Raw genomic sequence first — 21933 nt, forward strand, 5'->3', positions numbered from 1 at the left:
GTCTGGCTCACTTCACTTAGTATGATTTTTTCCAGGTCATTCAATTTCCTTATGAATGGGGCAATGTCATTCTTTCTGATAGAGGCATAGAATTCCATTGTGTATATGTACCACAGTTTCCTGATCCATTCGTCTACTGAGGGGCATCTGGGTTGCCTCCATATTTTAGCAATGATAAATTGTACTGCAATGAACATTGTTGTGCTGGTGGCTTTAGTGAGGTCTTGCTTTTCTTTTCGGTAGATGCCCAAAAGTCGGGCTGCTGGGTCGTAGGGAAGCTCTACGTTTAGCCTTCTGAGGATCCTCCATACTGCTTTCCAGAGTAGTTGAACAAATTTACATTCCCACCAACAATGTAGTAGGATTCACTTTTGACCACATCCCCTCCAGCAGTTATTATTAGTTTTCCTGATATTGGACATTCTTACTGTGGTGAGGTGGAATCTCAGTGTAGTTTTGATTTACATTTCTTTTATGGCCGGTGATATAGAGTACTTCTTCATGAGTCTCTTGGCCATTCTCATTTCCTCTTCAGAGAAGCCTCTTTTTAGGTCTTTAGCCCACTTGTTGAGGGAGGGAGGGGGTCTTGGTTCTCTGAGGATTTGTTTTGGAGGAATTTAAATTTTTTTGAATTCTATGTCTATTTTAAATATGAGACCTTTGTCTGTTGTATGGCCAGTGAAGATCTCCCAATCTGTGGGCTATTTGTCTTGCAAGCTATGTCCTTTACCGTGCAGAAGCTATGCAGCTTGATACAATCCTATTTGTCCAACCTTTCTTTGATTTGTTGCACTTCTAGGCCTTTATTAAGAAAGTTTCATCCTGTGCCAAGGAGCCCAAGTATTTCTCCTACTCCTTCCTTTAGTATTTTCAGGGTATCTGATTTTACCTTGAGTCTTTGATCCATTTGGAACTGATTCTGGTGCAGGGTGATATATAAGGATCTAGTTTTAGTTTGTTAAAGGTATTGAACCAGTTTTGCCAGCATCATTTGTTAAAAGAGGCTGTTTTTCTTCCATCCCATTCTTTTAGATCCCTTTTCAAAGATTAAGTAGCCATACATCTGCAGGTTCATTTCTGAGTCTTCAGTTCTATTCCATTGGTCCTCAGGCCTGTTCTTGTGCCAATACCCAGCTGTTTTTATTACTATAGCTTTGTAATACAGCTTGATGTTTGGTATTAAAATTCCTCCAGCACTGTTCTTTCTACTTAGGATTGTTTTTGCTATTCAGGGTCTTTTATCGTTCCATATGAATTTCTGGAATGCTTCCTCTATTTCATTAAAGAATGGTGATGGTATATTGATGTATTGCATTGAACTTGTAGATAGCCTTTGGCAATATTGCCATTTTCACAATGTTAATCCTCCCAATCCAGGAGCATGGGAGGTTTTTCCATTTCCTTAGTTCTGCCTTAATTTCCTTTTTCATGTTTCTAAAGTTCTCATCATAGAGGTCTTTCACTTCTTTAGTTAGGGTTATTCCTAAGTAGTTTATATTTTTTGAGGCTATTGCCAAAGGACTTGCTTTCCTGATTTCAGCCTCGCTCTTCACCTTCTTGGCATATAGAAAAGCCATCGATTTGGGGGGATTTATTTTATATCCTGCTAATTTGCCAAAGTTTTGGATCAGCTCAGGTAACTTGGGAGTAGAGTCTATGGGGTTCTTTAGATACAGAATCATGTCATCTGCAAAGAGAGAGAGTTTAACTTCATCTTTCCCTATTTTATTTATTTATTTATTTATTTTTGCCAGTCTTGGGGCTTGAATTCTGGGCCTGAGCACTGCCCCTGGCTTCGTTTTGCTCAAAGCTAGTACTCTGCCAACTTGAGCCACAGCACCACTTCTGTCCTTTTCTATATATATGGTGCTGAGGAATCAAACCTAGGGCTCCATGTATACGAGGCAAGGACTCTTGCCACTAGGCCATATTCCCAGCCCATCTTTCTGTATTTAGATTCCCTTTATATCTGCCTCTTGCCTTATTGCTCTGGCTAGGAAATCTAGTATGTTGAAGAGGAGAGGAGAGAGCAGACAACTTTCTCTTGCTTGTGATTTTAATGGAAATCGGCCTCTGCCTTTAATGATGCAATTTAATTGTAGTGAAAGCTGTTGCAAAGATGAGTCTGTGGTGGCATAATGTTCCAGACTGTCTTCCTCATCTTGAATCAATAGGGACTCTCAACAAGTAACAACTGTTACTGATATGTGTGTATATGTGTGATACTGAGCTATTTCTCTCTCTATATATATCATATTGACATACATGTCTCTCGCTGTACATATGTATATATCACATTGTGATTACTGTGACTAAAATGCTATCATTTAGCTCTTTTGGTTTTAGTTTTTTGGGTGTTTTTGGGTTGGTTTTTGTTGTTGTTGTTGTTGTTTTTTTTTTTTCGCTAGTCTTGGGCCTTGGGCTCAGGGCCTGAGCACTGTCCTTGGCTTCTTGTTGCTCAAGGCTAGCACTCTGCCACTTGAGCCACAGCGCCACTTCTGGCCGTTTTCTGTATATGTGGTGCTGGGGAATCAAACCAGGGCTTCATGTATAGGAGGCAAGCACTCTTGCCACTAGGCCATATTCCCAGTCCTGGTTTTAGTTTTGATGATACTGGAGTTTGGACTCAGGGCTTCACACTTTCTAGGCTGGCACTCTACCACTTGAGTACCTCCAGCCCTGCTTTTTGTTGGTTATTTTTGAGCTAGAGTATCAAGAACTTTCTGCCCAGGCTGGTTTTTAACCTTGACCTTTCAGGACTCCCCATCCTGAGTAGCTAGGATTACAGGCATGAGCCACAAGTGCTGTCATCCTAACTTTTTAGTGAAATGAGTTGAAATTATTTCCAAATGGTACTTGGAAGGCTGGCAGTTTCACTGGACCTGGTTTAATTGAATATTCAGATGTAGAACCTATTGCTACAAGAACATGCATTAGGATTTAACTAGAGAAGCCTTTGCTTCTGCTGATACCAGAAGGTAGAACTAACATTTCCAGTGAGGTAGTAACCAAATGACAACTCACCTTTACTAAAGTTCTAAGGTAGTTTATACAGGGCCATAAATACTAAAAGTACAACCCAGAATTTCTATCTTGAAGCAACGGGGACACACCAAAGACTTCCAAAAAAAGTTAGGAGGAAAGGTACATCTAGTGATGACATGTAGACTTAATAAGCAGTTAAAGAAAAAGCAAAGAACTCTGCAGAGAGACTGATGAGCTAGGCAGCCATGAGGAGATGTGAAGCAGGCTGAGTTGTGGGAGGAGAAATGGAGGGACACATTCCAGTTCATGGTGAAAGAGATGATTTTGGAGACTGTATCAGAGAGACAAGAGGGAAGAATGGGTTCTGAGATTTCAAAACTAAGTTCTTGTCTTCACTGAAGCTCAGATCTGAAAAGGGTCCAGAAAGGGAGAGGCAACCTTGTTAAATACACTGGGTGTTGTCCAAACCATGGCTGCCAACTCAACTCCAGCTTCTGCCTCTGGCCTGCTTCAGTAAGGGAAATTGTGCAGTGGGCCACAGGCCTGTATTTTTTTTTTACAAGGTGATTCTGGAGAGCTGAATGGAGCCTTGATTTTTCAATTTGCTCTCCTGGCAGCTCTCCCCCACAGAAATGGGCATCGTCTATAAAAGCCTATTCTTTCTGCTGATGTTTCTGTCCCCTGCCACAGGGAGTCAGGTTTGTTCTTTTTCCTCCCCAATGCCCAGTAGCTGTGCAGAAAAGTTGTTGCCTGAAATCCCTTGCCTGCACCTCAGCCTTGCTGTCCTTGTGCTCCAGTGACTCAGGAATCCCCATGGGGCTTTGGCATTCAGAAGTAAGCAGAGGACATGTTCCTTCTGCTCCCAGAGTCCCAAGCTGACCTTGGGTGTGGTGGGGTGGGGGGGTGGGGGGGAGGACACAAGAGGGAGCAGAGTTCCTTCTCAGAGACACTTACTAGACTCTGACTCAAAAATCTCCAACCAGTCACAAAACCTCATGGCTGTGATGTGAGCTTTGAAGGGGAAGAAGTTGAGGCTGAGGAAAGTTCCATAGCTTGGCCAAGGTTCCACAATTTTTAAGAACCAGCACCTGGATTCAAATGCAAGTCTGTATTTATCTGAATTGCAAACCCTTTCTACTTTACTGTTCTTTTATTCTGTGTAAAATATGGCAACATATAACAAGACACTCTATTTTCTGAATGCTAACTACCTTTAATAAAGAAAATTCCACCACCATCCCCAGCACATGGTACACACATAGAGCACAGCTCTATATAATTTTAGAAGATCCCAGGAAATATTCTAAATGACTCAGCTTAGATCAGGGGCTATGCTGGGAACCAACTCTGAGGGCTAGAAGGAGGACTATTCTAATTCATAATCTCTGCTAGAACCAAGAGATTTGAGGAACTATGCTCCAGGAAAAAGAGCAGACAAGTAATATTCATTGTAGCTGCTCTTTGCACTTTATGTTGTTACTTCTTATTTATAATGACTTGGTTGCATTGAACACTAATGGAATCTTCCTTGAAGACTAATGGGATCCTCCCTGAAGACACTGGAATTGTGGCCTGGAGAAAAGAGCAAGCAGACAAGCTGTGTAAGAGTTGATAGCAAGAACTGATTCTAGGTCTGCCAGGTAACATAAACTCCTTGTATCTCACACTACTAAGATTAACAACTGCTGGGAATATGGCCCAGTGGCAAGAGTGCTTGCCTCATATACATGAAGCCCTGGGTTCAATTCCCCAGCACCACATATACAGAAAATGGCCAGAAGTGGCGCTGTGGCTCAAGTGGCAGAGTGCTAGCCTTGAGCAAAAAGAAGCAAGGGACAGTGCTCAGGCCCTGAGTCCAAGCCCCAGGACTGGCAAATAAATAAATAAATAAATAAATAAATAAATAAATAAATAAATTTAACACCTGTACTGAGGATAACTTGTGCTTCAAAACTAGGCAGGGCAGGAAAGTCCATAAGACTCTTATCTCCAATTAACCAACAAAAAGCCAGAGGTGAAGCTCTGATTTGAGTAGAGTACAAGCTTTAAGCACAAAAGCTCAGGGACAGTGCCCAGTCCTGAGTTCAAGTCCCAGTATAGAACAAAGGAAAAACAACAACAACAACAAAAAAAAAGATTAGGATACAGGATCATTTGGATCTGACCTAGGGTCTGATTCTTTTATGTGGAAACTCAGTGGAAGCTTCTGGAAGGTAAGCCATTAAGTTTTAGTGTGCTATGCTCTATTGTTGAGGCCTTCATTCATGTCCATGTTGTATGCATTTTGAATGGGTGTGAATTGAGAACAAGCAGATACATGGCACTCTAAGCTCTAATTAAAACATTTCTGATGGGGAAACAAAATATAAACTCTAATTAAAACATTTCTGATGGAAACTTAGTCTTACTTCATAATTTCCAGTTGGATTCCCCCCCCCCATGAAGTAAGCTGCTTTAATTTCTTTTTAAAAATTTTATTTGGGTGAGGTCAGAAATTGGGGGATTTCTCTTCCATTACTCACATTGCTTCCAGCTGCCAGCCTCATGTTCCCTCCACAGGCTGTAGGGGAACCATGGAGAGCTGCTATGGTACTCACCAGAACTGACAGCTAACATCAGGAGGATCCTCTATGTCCCTCATTATTACCATATGGTCTGTGTCCTGAGTTTCTCAGAAACTCAGGGAGGAAGAAGGACTGGATTCTGATAGAGCTACTGTTTGTTACCCCACTTTCTACAGGCCATCATGTTGATACTAAAATATCTCTTCAATTTACTTTGGGCTTCTTGCTATTAAAGTCAGAAAAAGAAAAAAAAAAACCACCAAAAACAAAAACCAATGGGTTGGCTGACATTTGAGAGCCCCTAAGGAAATCTCTTGAAAGCCTCTGACTCTTCTGGAAGGTTATTGATTTGTTAGAGGTATTTAGAGTCTCTTCCCTTGCCACCCCCAACCAAGCCTGACATGCCTTTTAACCCATTTAAATTGTTCTACCTAGTCATTGCATGAAGATATGTTTTATTTTCACATCTAAATAAAACAGGAGAAGGAAATAAAGGAATTTTCATCAATTTGGGCACAGACACATTTCAGTGAAAGCCTTCCCATAGCCATGTCTATAGCTAAATGGTTGAATTATAACATCTTGGCAAGAATGAAAATGAAAACAGATTTGAGCTTTGAATACAAATACCAAAAAAATGCCTGCGGTCTCCTTTTCTCCAGAAGGCATTTGAAACATGGACATTGCTAGTTGAGGCTTACTCAGAAACAAAATCATTTGTCACTATAAATAAGAATAAGAAAATTCTTTCTCTCCCTATCAATCACATACACTGCTAACCCCAAATCCCATTATTTCTTCTTCCAGCTCTTTCCCTTTTCCTTAGCTGAAATTTACAATTCCTGTCCTCTACTTCTTCTAATCCTTCACTCCCATCAATACCGCTCTCCTGTGTAGCTGCCTATACCTCCTTTATTTCTCTTGGCCACTCAGCCTTGTCCTGGCTCTACCCCCTTTGCTGCCTATATAGAATTACCTCTGTCCTACTGTCCTCCTCTACCTGGGTTCTGCATTCCTCTTCACAGGTTCATCAGCCGGGAGCAGAAAGCAAGGGTAGGAGCAAAGAATGCTGACCTTGACATCTGACGGGTGTGTTCATGCCCAACTCAGCCACTTCTTGGCTGGATCTGGCTATTGTTGAACTGACAAATAGGACTTAGAATTGCCACCTTTCTCTTACATTTCTTCAAGGATTAAAATACCCACTTGTAAAGCACAGCATTTGGCCCCCAAAAGGAACTCAAGTTATAGGTGTTGCTCTTCCGGTCAATAGACACCACTCCACATCTATGCTGACACTGCTAACACTAATACAGAAAGATTATTTCAAACTCTTGTTTTTAAGCCAAAGTCTTTACAAAGGGATTTCAAAGCCCTGAATTTTCTGGTCTTTCTGTGGTCCATCTAACTTCATCTCCCACAACTCTCTCCTTGCTCCTCACAACATGCTTACACACACATAATTGCTCTGCTGTAGATGTACTTTTTTATTCCTTAAGTCATTCTCCCATATCAGGGCCTTTGCATTTGCTGTTATCTCATCCTGAAACATTTTTCTTTCTGAGATCCATGTGATTGCTTCCTTTACCTCTCTCAAGTCATTGATTAAATGTCACCATTACAGGAATGCAGATACTGGCCACTGTATTTTAAATTTAAACCAGATGTAGATGGCTCATGCCTATAAACGTAGCTACTCAAGGGGTTGAGATCTGAGGACTATGGTTCAAAGTCTGCCCTGGCAGAAAAGTTCATGAGACATTTACCTTCAATTAACCAGCAAAAAGCCAAAGTGGAGATGTGCCTTAAGTAGCAGAGCATGTGCCTTGAATGAAAAAGCTAAGAGAGCATCCTGACTGTAAGTTCAAACCCCAGTACCAGCACACACCAAAAAAAAAAAAAGCAAAAAGTAACATCCTTCCCCTAAACTCTTAATCCTTCTTTCTTGCCGTTTCCCTGTGACATTGAACACTTTCTCACAAACTACACATTGTGCTTATTGTCTGCCTTTTTACCAAATACAAATGCTCATACACTCAAGAAAAAAATTCCATAGAGTTTTGTCTCTATAAATTTTTGTATCTCCAATGCATAGAATATTGCAAAAAAAAATAGTGCTTAGTAAAAGACTCTCTGAACGAATACCTAAATTTTAACATATTACTATGAGAGTAATATTTGTTTTTGTTGGTTTCTCCAGGTATAGCTGCTTTGTTTTCTACATTCCTGTGCTAACTTAATATATTCTTCAATTTGCAACATTTATCACATTGTTTCTATGGAAAACATATTTAAAGCTCTTAAATTCAACCGTATCATAATGCAGCCCAACCCCTTTTTTAATAGACTGAAACATTACAGATTTGATGAAATGGTTACAAGATCATTATGTCTCTCATGGTTTTCAGTTGCACTCATATTGCATTCTGTGAGTTGCTCTGCAACATTAAATCCAAGGTTGTGTAAAGCTAAGAAAATAAGACTAAGGCAATGCATAACATAAAGATTTTTTTTAAAGCTTAGAAAAATCAACATCAACCCACAGAGAAGTCCTATGCAAGGAATGTTCTGGGTTTAGCCATTTCAGAAACATTTTTATTTTGCTACCAAATCAAAGGGAGACTTGAAAAGCTATACTTGATGAATATATCAGCAAAGCTAATCACTGTGGCTAATAAATAATCTGCTAAAACATCCCAAAAGTCGGCATTGAATGAATATATCTGTATTGGTTGGTTCTTCATCTTCATGTGGAAGAAATTATTATTCATCACCTTTATGCAAATTAATTTTGTTACTTAATACCAGGTGGCACATGTGTGCACGCATGTACGTGTGCACACACACATATATATTGCAAAATTGTTATCAGATCTAGAGAAAGACCTAGTGAAATCTTCCTTTGCCTCTGGCTTAAAGGTAGTGAGCAAGAAGCAGTCTCAAATATATTTCCATGCCACCAATGTGATTTCAAGCCAATATCAATGGCTGGCTCATGTTGCATTTACTCACTGCTTTTATTTTTGTGTAGAGCATAATTTATTAGTTGGTAACTCATTCCTCCGTTCTCCACTAGAAAGTATCTTAGGAGATCCACATAAGAGAAACAATTGTTCCAGGACAGCAGAGACAGCAAAGTGGAACCTATGGTCTGTGTTCTGGAGATGATAATGATCTAAAGATGCCCAGCTTCAGTAAACACGTCTTATCCTGGGAAAGGTGATCATGACAAATAGGTGCTTCTAGGATGGACTCTGTCATGATTAATACTTTCATACCTTCTCTGCTAATTGCTATGAGGTCAAATCAATGCAAAAACAGTAATTTTTATACTGCCAGGCCTAAGTCCTAAGAGAAATATGATTGTAAAAAAAACTCAGATTGGTGTTCAGTTCCATCGTTTTTTGGTTGAATCTCTGCTAAAACCTTATGGTTTTTTTTTCCTTTTTTGGTGCCAATCCTGGGGCTGGAACTCAGAGTCTGGGTGCTGTCTAGAGACTGAGGGTTTGTTTGTTTGGTTTTGGTTTTTTTGCAAAAGGCAAGCCTACTACCACTTTCAGCTTTTTGATGGTTAATTGGAGATAAGAGTCTCATGAACTTTTCTGCCTCAGATGGCTTTGAACCATGATCCTCAGATACCAGCTTCCTGAGTGCCTGGGATTACAGGCATGAACCACCATTACCCAGCAATGGTTTCCTTTTGGTTTGTCTTTTTTTGTCTTTTTTTTTGGTCTCAACACTGGAAATGTTGCTGAAAGTATACAGTACAAATACTTGTTGATTCCCATTGATTGCTGATTTTATACACACACACATACACACACACACACACACAAATGACTTGGTTTAGTGTTTCCTTCTTCCTTGAGCATCTTGGTTTAGTCAGAAAATTAACAATTTTGCAAAGAGTTGCAGTGTTTCCTACTTACAGAAAGATTTCTTTATTTCCTTCAGTAGTTGATGTCTTTAATCTGAAGTCCGCCCTTTCAAATATGTTCTTGAAGAACAACTTATCAAATTGAGTAAATACTTCTCTGCTCTTATCAGATCTAAACTTTCTGTGACTTCAAGGCCCTAGAGACCTTTCTTTTCCTATGAAACCTGCTTTTGTCATGGAAGTACTAAAGACACTCCTTCCTGTGACTGGACCTCCACCCCCACCCTGGGCAAAATCCTTCATTTTCCCTTTTTACCCATTGCTCCTTTTTTTAACCCAGTCCCAAAAGAAGTCTACCCCTATTCTCATTTTTCTCCCTGAATGAGAGCAATCAAAGTTCCATAAAAACTTAGGAGTTGGGCTGGGAATATGGCCTAGTGGTAAAGTGTTTGCCTTCATACATGAAGCCCTAGGTTCAATTCCTCAGCACCACATACACAGAAAAAGCCAGAAGTGATGCTGTAGCTCAAGTGGTAGAATGCTAGCCTCAAGCAAAAAAGCAGCCAGAGACAATGCTCAGGCCCTGAGTTCAAGCCCCCCAGCCCCCAGGACTGTCAAAAAAATTAGGAGTTAATCACCTTCAAATAATGTAGATCTCCAATTCAAACATATCTCATAAGATAGAGGCCTGTATATTATTTCCTTATTTGACAAATACTTAATGAATAATCACTATACATAAGGCCCATTGATAACTAATATAATGTGCTGTCACTATTTCTCAAAATGTATCATAAGAACCTTTCTTCCAAAGAACAATTTAATCTGTATTCCTAAGTGAGATAAATGATACTATTATCCACTTGGTCACTCAGCCATAAATTTGGAATCCATTTGAGATCTCTCTCCTTTACTAGCCACCCTTAACTTGCCCACAGCCATGCCTTTATCTAGAGAACCACCAGATCCTAACAGTTATCCCTCAGACGGTTTTTGTGATTTCTTCCTCAACACTTAAACTTCTATCTTAACTTGTTAGCTTACATATTTATTTATTTTGTGCCCACACTGGGGCCCGCACAGGGCCTGGGCACTGACCCTGAGCTTTTGTGTTCAAGGCTAATGCTCTACTACTTGAGCTGCAGCTCCACTTCTGGCTTTTTGTGGTTAATTGGAGAGAAGAGTCTTGTGGATTTTTAAAAAAAATTTTTTTTGGTTTGGGCTGGCTTTGAATCACAACCCTCAGATCTCAGCCTCCTGAGTGTCAAGGATTATAGGCATGAGCCACTAGCACCCAGTTTTATTGCTTATTTTTTTAAATCTTTTGTTGGTTTGTGTTAAATACAGGGTTTGTGTTAAATAGTGGGATGTGGAGGATGATTCCACTGTTACATCTTTATATATTTATACTGCATTCCAATCACACCCCATCTGTCGGACTTTTTACTTCCAAACACCCAAAATACCATCCTCAACTTTTTTTCTTGTTTCATTTTCATAGCTCCAAATAACCTCTATGACCAGCATTCAACTTCCTCTATCCTCCTTGTCTTCATTTAGATCCTCATTACTTTTTGACTCATTTTGGCCCTTAATATGTCAACTATTCTGTTGTCAGCATGAACATGCAAACTTTACCATTAATTTCCCTTCCTACAACACTTCAAGTTTTCAAACAATCTTCAGAATTAAGGTCAAGCTATTTAGTGTGGCCCAAGAAACACTGGTATTCAACTCTAGACAAATTTCTTCTCCTCTTTGAGCCAGTAATTTTCTCATTATGGTTATCTTAAGAATCAAATTAGATATATGTTAAATATGAGAGTCAAGACAAGTACCAGCTACCTGGGAAACTTTCTAGGCTTACTTCTTAGTGATCATTCTAAGATCAGTGTTCATCTTACATAGTCCCTTACTACCCTATATGATATCATTATTACAGTGTTTCTAATTACCAATAGTTTAACTTTGTTCACCATGTCCCTTCATGTCAGAACCTGAGGCTTTTCTTGTTTTATCAGCTCCTGGTATACAAGAAAGCCAGATGTGTTAAATGAATGAATATTTTAGAGTATGACTAACGTATTATTTAATCTACCACTAGTAAAAATTTACTGTATGCTAATCATAAGTTTAATACTTTTATGTATTATTTCCATGTATTTTTCCTCTGTAGTAACACTATGAAACCAGTATTATTGCACCTACCTTATTGGAAACTAAATCTTGAGATGCAGAATGACTTTCCACATTACATAGCCTGTGAATAAAGTCAAGCCCAGCATCCTAGTCTGCCTATCTCAACAGCCTCTATTTGAATCATGATTCTTGATGAGAGGAGCCATTTTTCCCTATGGGAATTTGGAAATGTAGGACAATGTGATCTCTGTACACTTTTAGGTATGATCTACATGAAAATGGTAAAACTTTAGCCCACCGACAGATGTACAAAGACACTGTTAGATTTTTTTTTCTCTAGAATCTGTGTAACTCCCCACTCAAGTAGGGGATAGACAGCAGAAAGTTTTTATCTTACTCTTAGTATTATAGTCTTTTCCAAGCTAGGCCTTCTTTGGATAGCTTTACCTCTTGATTGAATATTCAGCTTCTTAAATGTTCTCTCTTTTCCTCTGCAAGATAGCATCCAGAGAACAGAATAGATGAGTGTGGTTTATAGAAACCAAGAGCCTGAGAGAGTAGCCTCCCTTGTGATAAAGCTGGGCCTTGTTAGGGAAAGTTCTCTGCTGTGATGGGCAACACCTGGCTCAGGTAGGAAATGAGTTCTTGAGCTATTGTTACAAGGCATTGGGATCCATATCATCAAATGTGAAATGAGGCAAAAGTACAATGCTTGTTTTTGTCTTCAGCTTCCCTTCTAGGACACGAGGACATCACAGCTTCCCTGTAGATGGGAGGCCAAGCTCTCTCCCACCTTCACTCCCTTCTTCCTACATTGTTAGGTCTAGAAATGGGAGGGGTCTCCCCTCCCTCTATCTCTTGTGCATTTCTCTATATTGTATCATCTCTCTTCCCAAAGTGGAACTTACCCTTTCCTTTTCCTCTAACCTAGGGAATAGCTGCCAAGTAACCTGATTTATAGGGGGAAGAATAAAAACACATCTGTTTAATATTTTCAAATTATTACCCCTGTTACTTCTGCATCTCAGAGAGTAATCACTGGTCTCAGGAGCTTTCTGGGTCCCTTTATAGTAGTGTGGCTCAGAGCAGCCATAGAGGAAGATTTACAAGGGCTCTTTGATACCTCTTTCACCTGATTCACTATCCTTTCCCTTTCAGCCCATCAACCAAATTCTTGGCTATTATTCCCTCCTTTGTGGGCAGCCTAGAAACAAAAGTGTTAGTATTAGCTTGAGAAAAAGTATTTGTAGAGTATATGAACTACATGTTCAAATTCTGACCAATTGAGTTCTCATGATGACACGGGTTATGTCTCACATATTTAAATATGGAATTATGGAAAAATGAGCTACTCTAAAGAACCCTAATTTAGAAGACATACTCTGGAAACATTGAACATTTGATTTGTATTCTGAGTCTTTCTAATTCAGACTTTCCCCAAAGAAAGGGGAAGCTTTTGTGAAAGTAAGCAAATTAGTAGAGAACTGACAACAGTGAGTCAAGCAACAGAAATGCTCAGAAAAAGCATGGATTTTGTGGCAGCGACTCTACTTTCACATCCCTATAGCTCACTGTGCAATATGAAACTTGGTGTGTGTGAGTCTTGCTCTTCTTTATCTGTATATCTTATTAAATTTTAGGTTAGAATTAGATCCTGATTTTATGAGAAAAACATTCTTATGTGAACAGACATGTAAATGAAGGAATCTACTTGTGCACTGTGAATTGAATGGCTAAGCATAAAATAAAATTATTAAAATAATAGCCCAAGAGGAGAGCATAAACTAGAAAGAATAAAAAGGGGCTTCTTGCTTAAGGTTATCATTACCATCTGGATTGTGAAACATTTGATTCCAATTCCAGAAGCTTGATACCAGAAATAACTTATAACCAAGGACATATGCTAGAGAATTGTCAGGAATGACAGAGCTTTTACTTGTTTTAATATCTGTATCACAAAATGATGAAGCTGATAAACTATGCAATGATCTGAAGGGGTTAGCCATAACTGAGAACTTTCTACCACATATATTTATGCTATGTCTTTTATACCCCAATTCTGCTTCCTTTCCTACCCCATGAAAACTCAGAGACCACCTCCAATATGTAGAGAATCTTTCATTCTTTTTTTCTTTGGGGGAGAGCATCAGACACACTTGGGGTCTCTGGAGAGTCTATAATCGAATCCATAGATTTTGCACAGTGTTTGCAGCTCTATGCACAGCCATTTTTTCCCAGTGGTCATGGCTGATACTTTACTAGGCCTGTGCTGTACCGGTAGAGCCACACCCCTGCCCTTCAACAACAGTCATGTTGGGAGTATGCCTAAATATTCTTACAGATATTATGGACAAATTACCACCGTCTATTCACACAGGTAAAAGTATGTTACTTTCACGTTTCTACCTATATGATTTTCACATTTTACTTAAACCTCTTCATTTTTTTAAATGGAGATAAAAATAGCACCCCTTTAGTTCTGGGTTAGAGCTAATTTGTTTGAAAACTTCAATGATATTAAAACAGTTTGAAGGCTGAGAGGTTCCAAATATTAAACTAGGTGGTCACTTGTTTCATTCACATGGTAATAGATGACAGAACCAATGCTTAGTATCAAGAGGCAGTATGAAGAATTTGAAGTCTGGAGTTGTGGTGTGTGTACTCCTATAATCCCAGCCCTAGGAGGCTGAGACAAAAGGATGACTAGTTTTAGACCAGCCTAGACTACAAGGGGCTAAGGGGGAGAATTGGGAGTGGAGGATGCCCAATTGTCTAAAAAGATGGTTAAATACGTTTAAAATCCCCAGGGAATTTATATATATATATATATATATATATACATATATATATGTATATATATATGTATATATATACATATATAAAATCTCTTAATTTACAATCTTTAATCCTCACATTATTAAAGGCTTTATTGAGTAGAAAGGAATTCAGCCTCTTTCCAGGTTTTTGGTTATTTGCTTTAAAAGGTTATATTGTTAGAAGGGGAGAGGAAGCTGGAAATTTTAACTCCTTTGGTCAGATACCAGAAGCTGGCCATCGGGGTTTGCGTTTTTTTTATTAGACTTTATATATTTTTTTAACCTTCCTTAAACCTGAGCAGGTTTAATTTGCACGGCCTAAGAAGTTGGCACCGAAGGAGTTAAAGGGTCTTCCACACCCTTGCGCTCGAATCCTTCTTTTGTGTACACAGCTGCAGCGGGGCACGGGTCGGAAAGGAAATGGTTAGAGGAAGAGCTGGTTTTCAGACCAGGCGGGTGTGCGCGGGGGGCGGTGTGTGTGTGTGGGAGGGGGTGGCCCAGCGTTGAACAAGCCAGATGTAGGCCTGCCCCGTGCCTGCTTGGAGCTGGCTGGCGTGGTCACGACGCGGCCCTGGGCGAATTGAGGCGAGGTGATGAGTTAGCGCGTTGCCGTGGTGACGGGACGACCACGTGACCCAGCTGCCGCGGCTGGTACCGGACTGCTGCTGGCGTTTTGACGTCAGCGGCCGCGGGGCGGGGCGCTGGAGGGCGGAGCGGGGCGGGGCGGAGCGGGGCGGGGCGGGGCGGGAGCCGAGCGCGGCGCTGGGAGCGAGCGAGCGGGCGGGCGGCAGCTCGGGGACGTGCGCGGAGCCGGCGGTGCGAGCGAGCGAGCGGGAAGACGCAGCCACCTTCCTGGTCAGCTAGCCCCCAGCGGTTTGTTCCCTCTCTCGGGAGTGCGCCAATGCCGGGGCCGACCCAAACCCTGTCCCCAAATGGCGAGAACAACAACGACATCATCCAGGATAACGGGACCATCATTCCTTTCCGGAAGCACACCGTGCGCGGGGAGCGTTCCTACAGGTAATGGGGGCGGCGCGGGGCGGCACCGGCGGCGCGGGCCCGGCGCGAGGAGCCGGCCCGTTATATAAGACAGCGGCCACTGCCCGCCACCCGGGCTGCCGACGTGCCTTGGCCCGGGCGGGTCGCGGTTCCTGGGCATCGGCTTCCAGAGGTGTCACGTTGGCTGTGCCGGGGCTTGGCGATTGCAGATGGCAGAGCGTTCTTGTGACTGGGTTTCGCCGCCTGCAAACCCAGGGTCTCCCTCCATCTCGTTTTCCTTCCACATTGATCCAAAAAAAAAAAAAAATGCGTGCTGTTTTTCCCCTCTGCTCCGAAGGGAGACGGGCTGTGGCGCTCCCTCTTCCCCTTCCCTCGTGGATTGGAAAGGGCCCTTTAGGTAGCGGTGCTTCCAGGCAGAAAACACACGGGAGGATGGCGAAGAGAGACGGGGAGGAAAAAAAAAAAACAAAACCCACACGTTTGCGCTCAACCTGGAGAGGGTGCGGGAAAGATGGAATCCTCTAGACTGGGCTGCAGCCGGTGATGTTAAACCGCCAGATTGATGGAGCTTTGTACGAATCCGGCTCGCTGATTGGTGCAAGGATTGACAGCAGAGGTCACAATGTTAGACATTCACCCAAATTTTCTCCATCAAACCTTAGGTTTATTAGAAGAGGGTGGATTGCCGTAGACCTGAAGGAAAAAATAAAACCACCACCACCAACAACAAACCCTGGGCGTTGTAGTGCATTTTATTAGGAGTTTATGGCCTTCCTATGGGTGGGGGAGCCCTTCCTTCGTATTTACAGCCTGGAAGGTAATTCCTGGTATTTTTGCTGAGGTCTGATTTCAGGATGGTAATGATCTTGGTCATTGTGTTGTGAGCCTTTTGATTAATGAGGTGCCTGTGTGGTTAGCATCATTTAGCATTAACATATCTGGCAATATGTTCCCGTAGATAAGCTCATTAAAATTGTTTGCATTGTTTGATAAGGATAACAATGTAATGGAGAATGCAGCTAGGATCTTGGACAGCTCAAGGCCAGACTTAAAGGCAAGACTGATAGCTTCGGTCATATTTCCTCTGAAGTTCTTTTGTACTGGGGTAGTTATTTTTAAATGTTACCTTGATAACCACTAACAATGCGTTTGCTTTGAAGCAGAGCAGAGCGTGCACACCTCTAAAGCGCATCCTTTTCGCTAGTTAGCAACAGGAAATAACCCTCCTTTAAAAAAAATTAGAAGGCATTCATCTTAACATTCAGATGTTATTATGAGTAGAATATTCTGTGGGTATGAATATTGACTATCATAAAACAGGACCCAAAGTACCCCCACTTCCTTTCTCTTTCCCATTTACACACACACACACACACACACACACACACACACACTATTTGTTAATTCAAAAAAAAGAAAAAAAGGCAACCTTCATCCTGTCTTTTCTGGCAGTTACATAAATACTCAGAGTTAATTTTGGCTGTACCCAGGAGGTCAGCTTATGGTTTCAATGAAATGTGTTGGCATGGTATTCTTACAGATTGAAGTAATGTAAACCAAAATAGAACCACAACTTCTGGGATTCTCCTTTTGGAGACCCTGTGATTATTAGAAAGTTGGGCCCTTTCTTTCATTATTCATCTACCTTTTTTCTCTATAAACATCCCCAAACCAAACAATAATAACATTTAAAACAAAGGGAATTTAGTTCCAAACGTATCAGGACTGTTCTAGGTAGTAAATTTGGGGCCATCATTTCCTAAATGATTTAGTCCCTTGCATTGTAAGTGGCAGTTACCTTTAGGTTGGAGTACAAATTTTACCACGTGGGCCCAAGGAAGTTGCCTTCTTGGCTTTTATTACTCATATGAACCAACTTGAGATGGCAATGGAAAAAAATCGTTTGACTGGAAGGTGAAATATTACCTTCTCCTGAGAAAGTGTTACTTTAAAATGAAGTTTATTCACTGCAATCCAAGTTATTTCCATTTCCTGAGATTTCTAGTTTGCTTTCTCAGTCTCTATAATGGTACTTGAAATTATGTAAAAACAAAAGCTGGATTTTTAAAAAAGTGACCTGACTGAAAAAAATTGTAAGTCACTCAGAGCATCATTGCATGTATATTTTTATGTAATAGGATTATTGGAGACTACAGTGAGATGTACCATAGGTTAAATGGAAAAACAATCTCCAGAAATGCATTTATATTGTTCTACAAAGGTGAATTTGGAGAAAGACACACTAGGTGTTTTCCTTGGCTGTCTCCTTCAATGTGGATGAGTAGTGTAATACAACTACTATGGGGGTGGGGGAGCAGTGAAAACAGGGAAAGGAAAAGCGTAGCACATTTTTCTATCCAGGAAGCATTCCATTATGATTTGGTATCCCAAGATTGGGACAACATAGCCATTTAATTGCTGAGGAAATTTGGAAGGCAGTTTGAAAGCCACAGTAGAGATTTAACTAAGTAAAAATTTGACCTTGGCTGTAGGTTTTGGGTGGCCCTCAACAATGAGATATACTTGGAAGTCGTCTGATGCATTCCTTGGTAAAGGCAGTTTTGTCTTGCATACTTCACTGACTCTAGGAAGGCCTTTATCAAAGATCAATTTTCTACCTTTGCTTGTTACATATGAGGATGGATAATGTCATTCTAATAGAGATACTGTAAGGTTAACTTCAAACACTGTAAAAAAAAAAATGTCTCAAAAGAGCTGTCAGCCATCAGTGTAGTAGCTCAGTGGTGGAACACTTACTTGTCTAGTAGCATGGATGAAGCACTGGGTTTGATCCCCAGCAGCACAAGAAAAGAAAGAAGAGCTATGTAAATAGAAGTATGTTATTATTGTGAAAAGGGGTCTTTTTTCAGGAGCTGATGGACAGGAGTGCACCCACATTGTTGGCAGTACTGGTGAGAAGGGGAAGGGAGGGCATCCAGCGAGCTGGACAGTGCCCCTGAGCACTGCTAATGACATGCAATCACTCTTCTATTTTTGTAGCGTTTGTACCTTATTATTCATGAATAAAAGTCAGACATTGTTCTCAGTTTAGATGTCACAATCTAGGTATCTGTTAGTGTAAACACGGCCTAATTTTAGAGTCTAGAGAATAGGTGAGAAGTCATCATTGAAACTAGTGTGCACTCTGATTAGAAAAGCAAGTTTCCTTCAGCACATTACCCAAGATTAGTAACTTCCATTGAAAATAGCAAGTGACCATGTGAATACATTTCCCCTAGCTCAGTCCACTGACTGTTGTGAGATGGCCTCTCCAGCTTCAGCTTCGTCACTGCTTTTAGAAGTGCTAGAAATCTATATACTTTAAATGCTGCTTAAAAAAAATAACGTGAAGGCCATCTAAGGTGGCACTGTTTAATTCACAGCGAATGAGGCGTGCTTGGGCTCTCTCTGGGGAGAACACTCCTCATTGCTCTGCCTCGTGCATATGCTAGTCGGAAATGAGATTTATTAACTGGCCCTCTGCCCACCTCATCTTTGTTTGCATACTCCAGGCATTTGAGAAGAAATATATAAGGCCAGAGGTCTAGTTCAGTATAGGTGTTTGAATATACAACTACAGTAGTATATACTTCTAAATACTTAAAACCAAAACAAAAAGTCTTGTCTTGACTCCAGGAAATGAACTATCAGGCAAAGCAAAATGAAAATGTAAGTCTAAAATATTAACCGAAAGCATCCAAATCAGTGCAAAAATGCACTGATGTTAATAACAAAAAGAAATCTCATGTGTGTTGACATATAAAAGATGCACTTATGAAAGTGTGTTCCCTTCATTAGAAGTTACTATGACTGACTCACTTTTGCCAGAATATACATTTCAGATCACAGCCCCCAAAATAGAGGCTGTAGGCAGCAAAAAAGTCTAGATTCACCTATCTCCCATATATAGTAGGGTCACCTGGGCTTAATACTGTCAAAGGCAGTTTTCCAAAATTTGATTCGGTCATCCGTATCTTATTTGGTATTGGTAAAATCAGAGTGGCTTGATGTTTTGTCAGGGCCCCAACTCTGGCACTTCTGTTGTGTTCTATGTGTAAATGGGATGGTCTTCTGGGTGCTACTGTCCTTGGAGAGAGCTCACCCCAGCTCTCCAGCTGGCTTTGGTATCTGTTTACATGGCAGGATCTTAGCAGAGCAAGGGTATGAGATTGTCCTCTGGAATTTAGAGGTTTAATTTCCTTATGTAGCATATTTTCTGTGTTTATAGGGACCTCTTGAAGCTATAATGAGTAAGCACTTAGAAGGATTGGAGAGGACTATATTAGGACTAATGTTAAGTATTCCATTTGGATTCGAAAATTCATAAATTCAATAAATATTTGAGAGTCTAATTCTGGTCTGTGCTTTGCCCCTTCATGAACCTTGAATTCTAGCAAAGTGAGAGATATAAACAACTTATTTTGTAGCAGATTTACATTCCCGTCAATATTTTGCTCAGTCTGATAGCATAGTGGTTTACATTTCCTGAGCCTGCATCGACTCAAAGAAAGGAAAGATAACTTCATGGCCAGTATGCCTCAGGAAGCTAAAAGACATTGTGGGGAAACAACATGCACACTGTTCAGAAGGTTCTAGAATCAGACAGAATTTTCACTGGCTTGGCTAGGTGGTGCATAATGAACAGGGGTAGAAAATAAGACAGGAGCATTGAAAAGTGGGGGAGGGGGTTATAGGGAATGGAAATAGGAAACCACTGGATGCTATTACCTGACAGGCAGCAACATTATAAAACAGGTGCATGCAGGAATGGATCTCTTGTTTAGAATGAGAGCTGAAAAGAGAATGGTGTCCTCAGTGTCCCACCCTATGAGGAATAGAATATTAGGGAATACTTAATGTGCCATAGGGACCCATAATGTGTGGGGATTAGGACATAATTACTGATTCAGACCATCTTTCCCTGTGCAGAAGCAATGGATGCAGCCTTGCTTTATAGTGGAACTAGTTCTTGAGTCAGACAGTGGTTTTAAGATTTCCAGAATTCTACTTCCTAGGTAGCAGTCTGACTTAAAGGGAGGTTAGTGGAACACAGTTATGAACTCCCTTAACTCAAAAGTGAGGTGTTCAGTACTTCAGTGCGAAGGATATCCTTGTATTTAATGCCATGAGTTGTACAAATGTGTACAGATGTATAGTGTCCAGAGATACCATCCAGATGGAGGTCCTAAAGTAGACTGAGAATTTACCCTGCATCATGTGTTTATTCCTGAGTTTTCTCAATTTCACTTTCAAGGACAACTTAATGTGTACCACTCCTAACCAAAGTATCATTTCCCAGAGGAAAATATGTCAGTATCGGTTCATTCTTAAATTCAGGCTGTCTTTTTGCTGTCTGCCTCTGTGGTACTAAACTGGGTATGTCATACTTTGTCATTATCTCAAGCACTGTTCTGACAACTCTTTTCCTGTAGCACTCACTGTGACAATGAATCTTGTTTCTTAGCTCACTTTAAAAGCATGATTGTGTTTCTGGTCCTTGGTATATGTATTTTTTTACTACATTGAAAGAATTCTTCCTAAAATGAAAATGTACAATTCATACAAGCATGAGTTAGGGGAAGAGGAGAAGGAAGAGGAGGAGGAGAAATAGTAATAATATGATGATTGTTTGCTTTAACTAATTGAAGAAATTCTTCTAGGTTTTTTTTTTTTTTTTTTTTTTTTTTTTTTTTTTTGCCAGTCCTGGGCCTTGGACTCAGGGCCTGAGCACTGTCCCTGGCTTCTTCCCGCTCAAGGCTAGCACTCCGCCACTTGAGCCACAGCGCCGCTTCTGGCCGTTTTCTGTATATGTGGTGCTGGGGAATCGAACCTAGGGCCTCGTGTATCCGAGGCAGGCACTCTTGCCGCTAGGCTATATCCCCAGCCCCTCTTCTAGGTATTTTTAACTGTACCTCCAAAGATTAGTTAAATGAAAATGAATTATCAATGAGGCAAGACTAAAGTAAAGTTTTATAGGTCACAAAACACCTTTTTAGTGTCAGATTTCCCCAGGCCAGTTAGGAATTTATTCTCTTGAACTGCAGTGGACTCTTTTTTCTAAAGGGGTAAAAATTGATGAAATTGATGTCAGCTTTTCATGATGGTGCTTTTAAGGCTTAAATAGTTAAGAAAATATGGTAAGAACTCAGGCCTTCTGCACCTGGCTTGGTTCTAGCAGGAAAAGTGACTACCACAAGAATCTCATTTGGGTCATGACTGGATCAGAAAAGTAATAGAGCCTAAGAAGGAAGAGTAAGAGTTGTGTGTAGGGGGTTTGTAAATGTACACACTGATGGATCTCTACAAACTTGTACCCTTTTTCCAATATGTACTACATTGGGAGAATTCAGTACTACCCAAAGTCATTTTGGCCATATTTAACATTCATATTTCCTTGTGGAAATACAAATTTTAATTGTACATAGTCAAACATGGTGGTATACACCTAAATCCCAGAGCTGGAAAAGCTGAGGAAGGAAGATCTTGAGTCAAAGACTAACCTAGACTAGATAGTGAGATCCTATCTGAAAAAAAAAAAAAATGTACAAAGACA

The 21933-nt window shown here is 40.6% G+C and overlaps 1 protein-coding gene across 5 annotated transcripts in view; it reads left to right on the top strand.

The window, feature by feature from the left end:
- Positions 1-21933, top strand: part of Mapre2 (microtubule associated protein RP/EB family member 2) — a 148091-nt gene that overhangs the window by 38858 nt on the left and 87300 nt on the right. The window contains exons 1-2 of one of the 5 annotated variants that reach the window (XM_048363659.1): positions 15146-15162; positions 15197-15401. The exons of 3 other annotated variants lie outside the window; for them this stretch is intronic. In XM_048363659.1, coding sequence (XP_048219616.1) covers positions 15283-15401 — 119 coding nt within the window. In that variant the 5' untranslated portion in view covers positions 15146-15162; positions 15197-15282. One more of the 5 variants, XM_048363657.1, reaches the window with a different exon arrangement.

The sequence above is a fragment of the Perognathus longimembris genome, chromosome 15, assembly GCF_023159225.1.
Source record: "Perognathus longimembris pacificus isolate PPM17 chromosome 15, ASM2315922v1, whole genome shotgun sequence".
In the NCBI taxonomy this organism is placed as follows: Eukaryota; Metazoa; Chordata; class Mammalia; order Rodentia; family Heteromyidae; genus Perognathus; species Perognathus longimembris.